Here is a 14,562-nt window from a genome sequence, read left to right on the forward strand (position 1 = left end):
TGTTCCCATTTCTCGTATTTCTCATCGCCGATCTATGGTGGCGCTGGAATTCCAGTGAGGTGGCTCAACAAGGCCTTAGATATTCAATTGCAACCTTAATCATGCATGCCCATAACACATAATTTTGGCTGTTTAATTTGAGCTGATGATTAAATTATCTGAAAGGGTTTGTTTTTGGTTTTGGTTACTGAGGCCATTTTTTATGAGATTTGCTAATTGAATTGTCAGGTCATCGTTGCTGATGCCATACTGTTTCTCCAAGTTGCCGTCTTCAGACATGGTAGCCGGAGTCTTCTGGGTTGGTACACTGGTGGCTGATGAGGAGTTGTCGTCTTCGGACATGGTGACCGGATTTCTATTGGTAAGTTGGTAAATGATGAGCAATTGCAACTGTTTGATCCTAGAATCATTGAACTTGCTCTGATACCATGTTAAGCAATATTATTTGAGACATAATTTGGAGGAATTGTATTGATTGTTCTATTCTGCTGCTTTACAACGTTTTAATATAGCTAAGGTACAAGTTTATACAAGGAAAGAAATAAACAATAAAAAGAGAATTATTCTCCCCCTATAATTATTTTCTAATTATGTACACTAATTGGAAAATGATGAGAAAATCTGATCCCACATTTTCCTCCTATTTTCTTTCTTTCTGACAATAGGTGCTACGAATTATTTCAAATTCTGAATGATTAGTTCACTTTTTTGCAATATAAATGATTGAATCTTGAATTTAGTTAAATTAATTAAATCTGATGAATTTTTCTTTTGTTTTTCTGAAATTATCATAAAAAATTGAAAATTTACGCTTTACTTAAATCTTGAGTTCTTGTCGGCTGTGATGATGTTAAATACAAATCAAGCATTTTGAAGGGACAAAACTGTGGTGGGGCAGTTTTTTTTTTTTATTTAATTTGACTCGACTCGAATCTTATTTCTTTTTTCTTTACTCAAAGGTTGTAAACGAGTGTCTCGTATTGTTTGTTTGTTAGTCTTTCTTTATTATTGCAACAAAGGTATTGTTCTCTCTTTCTTTTTTTGTTTGACAAAAAAAAAATTGAGTTTTTGTTGAAAAATGGCATGCAGACTTTTAGGAATTAGGATGTTTATTTCTCATGTTAAAGCATCTGGCTTTCAAATTTATATTGATCTTTTTTTTGTCAATCCTTTTTGTTTTTCTTTCTGCCTTTGGATTTTTAGACTGTCTATTTCCATATTTCAAATTCCTTTTCGGATTGGTATTAATCTTGATTTTATTAATATTTGCTTTGCTACTGTGAAACTAATCATCCTGTAGAAAATTCTGTTTCTGTTACGATCTTCTGTGATTGCTACCATAGTTTTTCTTTATTATCCCGTTTGTTTGACAAATGCACAATCAGAGCCTCTAAAAAATATTCATAATTTTATGATTCTATTTTGAGTTTCTTATTATGTTGAATGAATTTCATCTGTATGAGAAATGAATTGTAGATATTTGACAGGTTCTCTTTTAAAAAAATTGTTTTGTGAAGAGTTATTCAGTTCGGCTTTCTTTAACGCTTAAACACTGATTTTAGATTTTGGTGCTCCTTTTATACAATCAAGTGATTTGAGTCCCACCTTTTCCGGTTTAATTCATGTTTCTAGTCAACGTTCCATGGTTAGTAAAATATGGTTGAAAAGTTTAATCCTAGGTGATTAATTCTTGAAGATTGCCTCCATGGTTTTTTACACTTGATTCAATCGTGGTTTGAGAATCTTCATCTTCTGGTTCTTCCTTTCTGGTTGAACATATCATTTCTTTTGTTTAATTATTTTCTCTTTCGTCGAAAATGAAGACAGGCCATGAGGGTTGGATTCATCGTCTACGCTTGGTAAGGAGAAAGGACCATCTTGATGTGGAAACAATCTTCAGAAACAAATGTGGGGACAGATTGTACGCTTGAAGGAGAAAGAAAAATGGCCATCTAGGCAGACCAAAGGAGAAAGGAGAATCCTTGATGCTATGCAACTTCGGATTTTGGTCGTTGAAGATAAGTAACTTTGGATTTGGTGAAATTATCTTCCAAACGGTTGCCATCGTCCATTTAGATACCTCAAAATTCCATAACCAGCAGGGCACCTATAGCTTAATTGAAGGATTTTGCTATAATTTTAGAACATTGGACCAATATATCAATCTATTCAAAGACATGTACTTAACACATTTAATAGAATAATAAAGGAAAATTTTACATTGAAAAATATGTTTAATTTGTTGTCCATTTTATATTTTGAAAATGCATATTATTTTTTCCATATTATTATATTAACAAGTAAGGATGGAAGTTATTTTCGTAAACATAATTTGAAGTTCATAAAAAAAAAACATAAATATCCAATTTTTGGGTGAGATAGATTGGAATTCTATGTGGTGACGATTTCTTTCTGTGATAATTTTTCAAAATAGATTGGAATTCTCTTAGTCCAATGTACAAAATTCTTATGATTGAGGGGTCTCCTACAATTTTTAAAATGTTGAATTTAAACCGGCTTTTGAAACATGGAATCAGAATTACGTCATTTTCCGGAAAAAATTAATGTGAATTAAACAAATATTTGTAAATTTTATTTTAAACAATGGTTAGAGTATTTATATTTTTATAAGAAATAAAATTCATTAGTTTTACAAATAAATATGAAATAATCAAATAAATCAAAATTTTATTTTATCTAAACGTTATTAATTAAATAAATTGTTTGATAAATTTAAAAAATATTTTAAATAATGTAATTTTGGACTAAGTAAAAAAAATTTAGAAGAAAAAAACACTGTTAAACTTCCATGCAGACTAAATTTGAATAAGTATTTCACTTTTTTTTTTCTAATTTTATCAAGTGTACCATGACAAAATTTATTTATGAGTAGATGATTATAAACTTTTCAAAATAAAAATAGAATCTTCTGTTTGAATCGGATTTAATCGTCAATTCCATTCCGATTCGTGTTTATTTTTTAACATTGACATGAATTGGAACCAGTCTTTGAATCCAGTTATGATTTAAAATTTTGAACCAACGATACGGATTCAAGTTTATTTTTTAACGTGTTGACATGGATTGAACCAGTCGGTGACCCTCAGTTCTGGTTCAAAATTTTGAACCATCTGTGCAATCCGGTAGCAGTTCATGTGCAGTACAATTTGATTCTGGTTCAAACCGAACCAATAACCATACCTAGAAAACCAACTGAACCTTTCTAGTTTAGCTATTTTATACTATCTCTAGTCTATAATACTTTTCACATTTAAAATTTCAAATTATTAAATAAATTAACTATATTATTTTTAACTTAATACTAATTTTTTAAAAAAAATTATTAATTAAAATAATAATATAATAAATATTTTGAAATAAATTATTTTCACACGCGTTATAAGAATTATATAAGAAAGCTGATATATATTTTCATCTTGGGAACATTTTACACGTTCGTGCTTCGAGAAATTAGAGAATGGAGATGGGTTGTATGTGGATGAGGCGCGTGCGGTCAGTGGTTCTTGTAAATCACCCTTCCATGGCCTCCTCATCTGCTTCGCTCTCAATTCCTTACCCTAATCGATCTCATCTCTCTCTTTCCTCTCTAAAACAACTCTCTTCATCACCGACACCGCCCAATCTCCATCTCCACCTCACTTCTCTTTTCTCTTCCGTGCGTCGTTCCGTTTCGACCGCCGCTTGTTCATCGTTACTACTTCCTGTTGATATGGGTAAGCAGATAAATCGTTTCCTAGTAACATATGTTGTTTTTCGAGCTCCCATTTTATTTATTTATTTGTTTTATGGCTGTTTATTTGTGTAGGAAGTAGATACATGAATGCTATTCTAACCAAGGGTTCAAAGGGGCTTCTTAAGGGAATGAATTACATTGAGCTTGAAGTGTGTTTTTCTACTCTCTTTTTCTTCCTATGCTAAACTCAAAAAAGTATATAATTTTAAACTGTGGTACAAGCTAGCTAGACTAGAAATTCAAAATAAATTCTAATATTCCAAATATGAGAATTTATGTATAATTTTATGTTAAAGTTTTCCAAGTAATAATTGTGGGAATCCACTATGCCAGAAATGGGTTCAATCTCGTGGATTCAGACCTGGTCAAGCTATGATGCTGTGGAAGCGTCTTTATGGGGAAAATATTTGGGCGCATTATGTTGATGAACTAGAAGGTATTCTTACACCACCTTGTCTCTGAAATGCTATCTATTGTCCGGTTTTATAGCCTTTTCAGTGAGCTAAATGATTTTATCTCCCTTTGATTTCCCTATCTATGTGCAAAATTGAATCCCTCTTCCAATAAGAGAGACATGCTGAGCCTTATGAATTTTGTCTTTGATAACCTTATTCAGGTTTGAATAAGGATTTTAGGAAAATGTTGAGTGAACACGCAGAATTTAAGGCAATATCTTTGGAAGATGTTCGTACTGCATCTGATGGAACTAAGAAGGTAGCCAAAACCATTATCTGTTGTATTTTTGGTCTCGAAATCACTTTATTCTGGCCCGATATATTGCTTTTAGCAGTTGCATTATCTTCTCATTGGTTTTGAAACTCACAGGAGCTTGCAGATTTTATTTAGGTTGAATGATGAACTGTTAATTGAAACAGTCGTCATACCTTGTGATAGAGGTAGGACAACAGTTTGTGTTTCAAGTCAAGTGGGCTGTGCCATGAATTGTCAGTTCTGCTACACTGGCAGGTAAGTTTTATATCTTTCTTATTTGTATCTGTATTATTGCTATTATTACTTTCTACAAGGTACATCTTCTTGATGCATAATCCAATTTTTAGGATGGGTTTGAAGAGACATCTGACTACTGCAGAGATTGTAGACCAGGTTGTATTTGCACAACGTCTTGTGACGAGCGAAGTTGGTTCCATCACAAACGTTGTATTTATGGTAAGTCTGTGATCTAGAAAATTTTCTATTAACAGAAGTTTTTCCAATCAGTTCAGATTTGGCTCAGTTAGTGACTTTGCTCAGTCTAGTACTAAGGCATCTAATAATTCAATGTTATTTTCACTATCTATCGACAACATAAATAGAAAGTGAAGATTTCATTCATTTTGTTGTCGTCATGCATTCCATGGTCACATAGAAAAATACATAATTTGAGGAATTAAGTCCATGTGTTTCCTTATTCATGGATTGGAATACTTGTTCAACCATTCAACAATACTATCCCTGGATTGCATATCCACTACCTATGGGCATTTACACCCTTCTAACCCTTTTATATTTCTGTATTCCTTTTGCTACAGCTGTTGTAATCGATTTTTTTTTTGGTGAAGTGTCTCTAGTCTAGCTCTATTAGATATTTGAAGGAGAGTTATTACATCCATGAAGTATTAATCCCTATTTTTCAAAGATCTTGGTTTAAATGAGAGAAAATAGATTTTTAGTTAGCCCAATAATTTCTAATAATTCACTTTGAAATATGTATTTGCAGGGAATGGGAGAGCCACTTCAGAACATTGAAAATGTCATAAAAGCTGCAGATATTATGGTGCATGAGCAGGGTCTTCATTTTAGTCCTCGCAAGGTCACTGTTTCTACAAGCGGGCTTGTCCCCCAGTTGAAACGTTTCCTTCATGAATCCAATTGTGCTTTAGCCGTTAGTCTGAATGCGACAACTGATGAGGTGCATTTTCATTTATATCTGTATGTTTATTCACTTGAGAAACACATCCAGGTTGTTGACTTTCTCTTTAACTAATAAACTATGCAGGTAAGAAACTGGATCATGCCAATTAACCGGAAATACAATTTAGGCTTGCTTCTTGACACCCTTCGGAAGGAACTCCAATCCAGAAAGAATTACAAAGTTTTGTTCGAGTATGTGATGCTTGCAGGAGTAAATGACAGGTTAGATAAACATTTTCCTTTCTCAGTTTTATTTGATATTCGATAATATGTTTGGCCATATGAAATATCTTGTGCTACTGTTAGGGTAACTGCATGATTGACATTGTAAACGTTGACTGCATGATATTGCAAGTTAGAAAGATAGATGTATGCAGTTGCTTTGTCAATTACGCTAGCATGTTTACTTGTGGTACCAGACTACCAGTTGCTGACTTGTTTCTATTTAGTTTTGGCAAGAATGATTTGTTTGATGTGCTTTTAACCCATCATATGATATTATATTTTGAACCTGTATCATTAACACCCTCAATTTTATGCATTATCACGAGGGGATCAAAAAAGGATGTGGACTGTAAAAGCACTCTGCCTACTATTTTTTGGTGCATTTGTGGTCCATTGATGTCTTTCACAGGCTGTGAATGTATGCAACTATGCATGACAATGACACTGGGGAATATGACCAGATAAACTCATCTAATATTACAATGATTTGCATCAAACGAAGAAAATTCTTGGATGATGACCCGGCAAATGCTCCTGTGGTTTCTCAGAGGAAACTAAATTGCAATAGTTAGGAGAGGTGCACCAGCAGCTTGCTATACATCATTAAACTGGAGAAAAAAGGAACCTTTTTTTTTATTATGTTACCCACTATTTGTTCGACGTTACATCCTCTATATCTTTTGACATTCCTAACCATGACATCAAACAACTCGGCCATCTCTCCTAATCTATTCATATTTGCTGAGACGGCACTCCTGTTGTTTATGATATCTAAACTGGCTGATCTGTCTATCACTATAAAGGGATTAAATTGTAGCTCACCATTTTTTTTTTTTTTTTAACTGTAATTGGTGATTGTTTTGTTTTCAGCTTTGAGGACGCAAAGCGGCTTATTAATCTTGTTCAAGGGATTCCATGCAAGATCAATCTCATTCAATTTAATCCTCATTGCGGATCCCAGTTTAGACCAACCAGTACTGAGAAGATGATTCAGTTTCGAAATATTTTGGCAGAAGCCAAGTGCACTGTTTTCTTGCGACACAGTAGAGGCGATGATCAGATGGCTGCCTGTGGTCAACTCGGCAAGCTCGGGACAATCCAAGCTCCATTACTACGAGTTCCAGAACAATTCAAAATGGCTGTAAACAGCTAGGTGTGATATTTATATACATTTTGACAAACTAGTCTGATAGCTTTTTTTTTTTTTTTTTTTTTTTTCCTTTTCCCCGTTAAAGATGAAATGGCTACATTGTGTTTGTGTTTGATTATTGAAGCTGACCTTTTTGAGTAACAGCTACTTGTCATCTCTCTTTCTTTTTTTTTTTTTTTTTTTTTTTTTTTTTATTTTATTATTGTGTCCTTTTTATCTTATTGTCATCCACTCTTGGATGGGGCCATTACAGTTGCAATACATTTCTTCTCAATGTGTTAGTCCTTGTCGAGTATAAAGGACAGAAAGGAAGAGATAGACTATAAAGTATGGACATTTCGTACTGCTTTGTGTTTTCTGTCAGTAGCAGACTTCCATCTGCGTAAACGTTAAGCAAAAATGAAAACAGTCCAATCATATGCCCTTGCTAAAGAAGTTAATATGAGTTAGTGTTTCAACTCGTGAGTTTTTGTCAATCTCCTTTCTCTCGGATTCTAATTTACTACTATTTTCTTATGAGTGAAGTAACATACAAGAAGTGGTCGTGCAAAAGAACATCTCACATGCATTACTTATGAGTGAAGTAACATACAAGAGGTTGTCTTGCAAAAGAACGTCTCACATACATTAATAGTCTTTCTAGCTGTGTTGTACTTTAATTAAAATATTAAACACTATTTTTATATTAAGTTAATAATATTTTATAAAAAATTAATTTTTATATTATTCAGCGAACAGTCGTTAAAACAACTTAAAAAATAATTAATTTTAACAAACAGAATCTAAACAAATTATTCTAAAAGGTTTATGAATTATTCTCTTTCTTTTTTCCACGCGTCTCCACGATCAGGCGAGGCCAGAAGCAGTAGTAACTTGATTTTACAGCCAAAATTTAGCATACATTTCCTAGGCATTTACAGACAAAAATGAAAATTAATTAGAACTCTCCAACAATCTAGGCGGCATGTGTCCCCATCATTAACCAAGGCTTTTGTCAATTTGCCAAAAAGCAAAGGGAGGGAAGTTGACGACTCATTGTCTTTTTAAGTTTTACCTTCTGTAACTAAAAACGACCTAATCATCCAATAGTATATATTCCAACTTTTACTACTACTAATATCGATTAATTAATATTACATTTAATTTATTAATAGTACGTTAATAACCAAAACCTCCAAAATAAAGCGCATTTAAATTATGCCTTAAGCAGTAAGTAAACTTAAACCTCATCCTCTTGTCCGTTTAAACTTGCCTTATCACCACCACCACAACACGAAAATGCTTGCACTCTTTAAAAATTCCAGATTGTCTATTTCTTATTGGCTCGCGTATACCACGCGCACTCAACGACCACAAAAGCATTTTTTGGCGGCAGCACTGCCTCACCACTTTCTCCCCAAAATTCCCTGGCTGTATATATTGTAAACCGGCTCTCCGTCTCTCTTCAGTCTTCTCCTTTCTCTCTTACGCAAACTATAACTGTCTCTCTTACTCTGCGTGTGATTTCAGAATCTTAGGTTTCGGTTGTAGAGCTACATTTCTCTCTGTTTTCGCAGTTGCTGAATTATAACTATGGAAACTTGTTCGAAAGAGGACTTCTGCTTTGCATATTATCAGGATCGCCGAAACTCCAAGCAGGTTCGCGATAACGTCCATGGCTACATCTATCTGGATAAAGTATCGTCTTCTTTCTTCAACTTCTACTTCTTATTCCAGTTTTCTAGGAAAATTTCTGTCAGCTTTATTATTTTAGAGAAATGCAGAACTGCCTACTGAGTTTTGACTCGATTTCTTCTCGAATGCGACCGACATTTTTTTTTCTTTTTTTGAATTTCGTATATTCACTTCTGAATTTGATATGGACTTCTGCGGTTTTAATTCGATTAGACAAAATTTTGGCGGACAATGAGATATAGACGTTATTTTTCAGGATTTTTAAATGAATGAGGAAAAAGAAACTTGGAATCATTTTGAAACAGAACAGAGTAAGCATATAAGCTCTATTTCTGGAAAAGAATCAAGAGAAGGATGATACTGAGGAATCAAAAGGAAGATAATAATAAAAAATAAAAAATAAAAAAAAAAGAAAAGAAAAATAATCAGTAGAATGATGGCATAGAAAAATCAGGAGATGGATGATTGTTTTGAATAAGAGATCAAGAAACTTGAGTTCTAAAATTGAACGCGTCAGTTATAATCTTTGTTTCTTGTGCTAATATTTCTCCATTTAGCCTCATTTTGTGGATTTAGCCATTATCTTTAAGGTTTCATGATTCTGTTCATTGTGGTCTTTTTTTCTACTTGATGTCGTCAAGTGGCTAGTACGTTGCTGCATTTATCTTAACTCCTTTGTCTTCATTTAATACTACATAAGCTGAATCGAGTAAATATTTTGTACTTATTTTGGTAATCCAATAGCCTTTTTTTGCCTTTTCTGGAAGAATACTTAGTGGTGCTACTGCATTTTTCTTTTTTCTGCATTAGAAAACTGGTTTGCATATTAATGTCCTAAAAACTTACAGTTAAAACAAGAAAGTTTCTGAACTTGAACTATTTGAGTCGTTGATGTAGCAGAGGTTGATATTTTGCTGGAATTCGGAGTAATCATAGCAATTGGACCTTCTTTTAGTTTTTGTCTAATTATTCTAAGGATGGTGAATATGGCAGTTGGACTTAATTGCATTTCTATTTATTATTGTTCCAGGACTCCTTGAAGTTTGTTGATACCGAACAGTTTCAGAGGCAAGTATGATTTACTAATTGTTAATTGCAAGGATTTTCTACCTTGTAAATGTAAAATTGAGTCAATCATCTAACATGTTTAATGCATATTGCAGACTTCGCGATCTGAAGCAAGTTGGTGAGTATTGAGCTTGTCTAGATTAATCTATTGAGAAATCTAGAATCAATTTCACTTTACAATTTTTTGTTTCTCTCCATTTGCATGAGATAATTAGTATTGAAATAATAGACTGATTGTAGAATTATATGTATTATTCAAGTGCTACATTAAGTTGAAATGAGGTTTTGAAGCTACACAGTTAGGCATTTCTAATTTTTCTTCTGATGATATAAATATAAATTCATGTAAAGGCAAACAATCTTGTACTCTGATTCAAGTTCATTGAATGACCTTCATCATTATTCATTGAAATTTTCATCTCTCTATGTCTGAGAATAGTTAGGTGCAAATTATTAAAGCAGCGCTCATACTAGGTTTAATACTTCGTAGTCAGTCTTTAATAGCATTAAAATGACCGAAATGAAACTGAATTATATACAATGATACAAACTTCTCGCTTTTCCTATATTCCATCAATCATTAGACAATCAATGAATGGAGCCCTACACATTTTCGCCATGAAACATGCCACTTGTTTAGCATTTTACTATATATTTGAATCTAGGTTACTTTTTCTGCATCTGCTACTTGTAACATCAAACTCAAAGTGTAATTTCTTTAGTGAATCATTGTTTTCAACTATGGTTGAATCCTTATTTGTTATCATTGGACATGCAGAGAACATATTGGATTTTTTGTTTTCCTGGAAATAGTTCTTAGAGTGGCTTTAGTGGATTTAGGTTGTCCTTGATTTATCACTGACAAAAATCAATGAAATGTTATCTGGAAAGTGCATATCATAACAATTCATTTGTTTTTGATGCATTTTAATCATGAACTGAGTCAATAAGCCAAAATATACTTGTATGCAGGTCTAACATACATGGTTTACCCAGGAGCTGTACATTCGCGGTTTGAGCACTCATTAGGTGTATATTGGCTTGCCAGTGAAACAATTCATAGAATTAAAGCTCACCAAGTAGGAATATATCCTCAATCTGATGACACTCATTATGGTCCTCAATAAGGGAATACTTTCTTTATATGTGTGCCTTCCTTGTAGGGCTTGGAGCTTGATATTAATAACTTCGATACGAAGGCAGTGAAACTTGCTGGTAATGGGCTGTGCTTGCTATGAAAATCCTTTATTGTTTCTTTCTGCTATTTATCCTCATTCCAATTTTGTTTAGGACTATTGCATGATGTCGGACATGGGCCATTTAGCCACTTGTTTGAACGAGAGTTTCTACCCCGGGTTCTTAATGGCCTTAAATGGTAATTCTTGCATTCTCTATTAAAATACATGTTTGTCTTCCCTTGGAATTTGGCCTGTTGCATTCTTAACATCTTTGACCTTTCCATTTGCATATTGATCCTGTTTAAGTTGTAGTAGAAAAGATGTTAATTATATCCAAATTCACTATATTCAGAAGATGAGTGTTTATCAGCCTTTGCAAGCCTGGCTGACATTTTTGTTCGGAGATGAGTAATATATTTATTGCATTCTTAAATCCCATCTGCAAATTGATGTTCCTCATCTTCTAATATTGTCATTGGTCAAGCAATTATAAAAAATGTTCTAATATTTTCTGTCAAAATATTTCACACATCTTTTTCTATCATATCAATTTGGAAATCTGAATTAAGAGATCCCATTTTAATTCATTTATACTATGCAAAGGAAAAAACGTGGCATTATCCTCCCAATTAGACGTATAACTAGTTGTTTATAATTTGCCGTCATCAAATATTCGAGTTAAGATCATTGAAAAACAATATTCTTTCATTTCTGTCACAAAATCTTGTGGAACTGGTAAATCTTTATTTTAGCTGTATTTTTTTTTCTCATTATTAGAGGATTTTAGCTATTTCTGATTTTGTTATTTGTGTAATTTTCCAGGTCTCATGAGGACATGTCTTTGAGAATGATAGACTTTATTGTAGATGAACACCATATTGACATTGAGCCCGATTGCCTGAAGAAAGCAAAGGTGGTTTCTTATGATCTTACTTTTTAGCATTTACTAACACTGTAAAATGCCTAATGGATTTTTTGCCACTTGATGATGTCAAAGTGCATATATGTATATATATCTGCATGAAGAATCATGTGCATATTACATATATGTGTTCTATTTGCAGGAGATGATCATTGCTAGTGAACATACTTCTCAAACGGTAAGCAAATTTGGCATTTTATTGTGGTTTGGATCTCTCTCTGTTTTATCTGCTATTATCTCATTCTCCTAAATTAAGATTCTCTTCCTACATAGACGACAAATGAAAAGAGGTTCCTATATGATATTGTTGCAAATGGTCGAAATGGAATAGATGTGGACAAGTTAGTTAATCTCTCTTTTTCCCCTATTACTTTTTTTCTGACCATTTTTTTATTAGGATTTAATTAATGCAGGTTTGAACATATGATTTATTTTCAGGTTTGATTACATTGTCCGTGACTCCCGGGCTTGTGGACTGGGTTGTAGTTTTCAGTTTGAAAGGTAGGTACTATTATGGTTTTCAGACATGCTGTCCTTTATGATAACATTCTTTATCAAACAGGAATCTGGTAACTATCAATATTTTTTATTTTATCATCCAGGCTAATGGATACCATGCATGTTATTGGAGACGAGATATGCTACCGTGCCAAGGATTGTTAGTATCTGTCGAAGCTCTGTTATTTTTCAGTATTGCTGGTCATTGTTGTACTTTCTAACTTCTGATTGGTATTTTTTGTCAGACTTGACTGTCCACAAGTTATTCTCTACTCGTGCTGATATGCATCGAACGGTCTATACACATGCAAAAGTAAAGGTGCAAATATCTTTGATGTTCTTTTCTCAGAAAATAAATGCTCACTTCATCATTCACTGCAGACACAATGGGTTGATAGCTTCGTTTTTTCAGGCAATAGAACTCATGGTTGTGGATGCTTTATCAAAAGCAAATGATTTTCTTGGGATTTCATCCTCAATTCAAGACCCAGCTGAATTTTGGAAGGTTTTTGGCATAAACAATGACAAATTTTCTTATTTGCAGTTCCATGTTTGATAGTACCGACGTTGTCCTTCTAAAATGTGCAGATAGATGACTCTATTTTGAAATGTATTGAAACTAGTTCCCATGAGGAGCTCAAAGATGCAAGAGATTTGATCCAACGCATTAGGAGAAGAGATCTATACCAGGTAGCCTAACATATTATCATGATAGGAAGAGGATTTATGTTCATGTGCTATAGTAACTTACCTGCTGTGGCATATTCTCAAAAAGTAAAAAACAAAATTTGCTGGTGGTAAAAGGTCGTAAATAGCTTATCAAACATGTGTAGACATTGTATAATCATAGCAATATATTGTGTTCTGCAGTACTGCAATGAGTTCTCTGTCCCAAAAGAAGAGCTAGACCACTTCAAAGACATCACACCGCAAGATATTATTTGCTCCCAGCCCCAGGTCCCAAAAAGATACCATATTAGTCTTTCCTTTCCTCTCAGAGCAGTAGAAACATTATCTTAAAAGAATAATTTTATTAGCAGAACTCTAAGAACGTTAACCTCAAAGAGGAAGATATTGCTGTGAGTGTTACTCAGATTGATTTGACATGTGGAAGGAATAACCCTCTTGCAAGGTACAGGGAGAAGACTCAAAATGCTTTGCTATTTGTTTATTTAATTCTTTTATGGACTTACCTCCACAATTTTTAATTTAATGATGATATTTCTTCATGCATGTATTCTCATCCAGAGTCCACTTTTTCAAGGTACGGTTCGTGTCTCTTTGAATTGTTCGCTTGCACTCTTTTTCAAGGCTAAGGTTGGGGAATGAATTTCATCTAGAGGATTACTTTAATGCATGACCAGAAATAGAAGCAAGCATATGGATGATGGGATGCTGATAGTTGATATTTACTTGTGCATATGAATATGACATTAGACCGACCTTGATCAAATGTTTATTTAACTTTTGGATTGTATAATATGGAGAAGCACCACTCTCGGCATCAGTGGCTAGAACTGGGCTTCTTACAAGACATGTTTTGTTTCTGTATTGATATTTTTTAACAGCTCATGCTTTACAGGACTATGAGAGCAAGGAAAAATTCACAATAGAGGATAATCTCATCAGCCACTTGCTGCCTGCTTCTTTCCAAGACAAGATTGTGAGGGTTTATGCTAAGAATCCTGACCTGGTATGTGAAAAAATGCAGCAGTATTATTATTAGATCATGAATATATGCATATTGCAACGTTATTCCAATCAACTGATAGATGGACATGATCATACAGGTGGATATAGTTTCTAAAGCCTTCGAAAACTTTCAGACCAAGAAATATGGAAGAAAAGCTCAAGTACATGATACTCCTGGGAAGAAGAGAACTATATCACGTCGATTATTGCCTTAATCAACAACATTTCTCGCCTTACCTCACTATTAGCTTTATAGTACATATTAGCATTGGTTGGAAAAGGTTTTAGGAAAAAAAAAAATGCAGACTAGACTAGGTTGACCAATCAGCAAATGTATAAATCTGCACTTTTGTCGTCGTTTACCTGAGACCTCAGCTTAATATTGAACATGTTTATTTTGTGGTTATACAAATGGGTTATGATGTAATTCTAATCAAGGAAATACGATTTATTATGTTCGACTAAAAATTTTCAAGCATTGAAGCATGTG

At 33.5% G+C, this 14,562-nt stretch overlaps 2 protein-coding genes across 4 annotated transcripts; both read left to right on the plus strand.

Moving 5' to 3' along the window:
* The first annotated feature begins 3,437 nt into the window (after positions 1–3,437).
* LOC149497325 (Radical SAM superfamily protein) lies at positions 3,438–7,181 on the plus strand. Its single transcript, XM_089718984.1, has 9 exons — positions 3,438–3,734; positions 3,827–3,903; positions 4,088–4,190; positions 4,371–4,468; positions 4,590–4,720; positions 4,813–4,921; positions 5,472–5,663; positions 5,751–5,887; positions 6,761–7,181. Exons 1-9 carry the CDS (start codon positions 3,479–3,481, stop codon positions 7,041–7,043), a joined length of 1,386 nt encoding a protein of 461 aa, XP_089575110.1. The 5' UTR covers positions 3,438–3,478; the 3' UTR covers positions 7,044–7,181.
* Positions 7,182–8,379: 1,198 nt separating this feature from the next.
* On the plus strand, positions 8,380–14,540 carry LOC105644576 (uncharacterized). 3 transcript variants are annotated; one of them, XM_089718982.1, is made up of 19 exons: positions 8,382–8,678; positions 9,745–9,782; positions 9,878–9,900; positions 10,755–10,861; positions 10,946–10,997; positions 11,073–11,157; positions 11,783–11,873; positions 12,025–12,060; positions 12,156–12,223; positions 12,321–12,383; positions 12,485–12,540; positions 12,626–12,699; positions 12,793–12,885; positions 12,969–13,070; positions 13,251–13,337; positions 13,421–13,512; positions 13,629–13,644; positions 13,963–14,073; positions 14,171–14,540. In XM_089718982.1, the coding sequence occupies exons 1-19, from the start codon at positions 8,613–8,615 to the stop codon at positions 14,285–14,287; spliced, it is 1,377 nt and encodes a 458-aa protein (XP_089575108.1). In that variant the 5' UTR covers positions 8,382–8,612; the 3' UTR covers positions 14,288–14,540. The 3 variants fall into 3 exon arrangements, with proteins under 3 accessions (XP_089575109.1, XP_089575108.1, XP_089575107.1); XM_089718981.1 differs by having other exon boundaries at positions 8,383–8,717; XM_089718983.1 differs by lacking the exons at positions 13,251–13,337; positions 13,421–13,512; positions 13,629–13,644 and having other exon boundaries at positions 8,380–8,717.
* The last annotated feature ends 22 nt before the right edge of the window (positions 14,541–14,562 follow it).

Source organism: Jatropha curcas, chromosome 3, assembly GCF_041381405.1.
Source record: "Jatropha curcas cultivar XTBG-Jc1 chromosome 3, XTBG_Jcur_1.0, whole genome shotgun sequence".
In the NCBI taxonomy this organism is placed as follows: Eukaryota; Viridiplantae; Streptophyta; class Magnoliopsida; order Malpighiales; family Euphorbiaceae; genus Jatropha; species Jatropha curcas.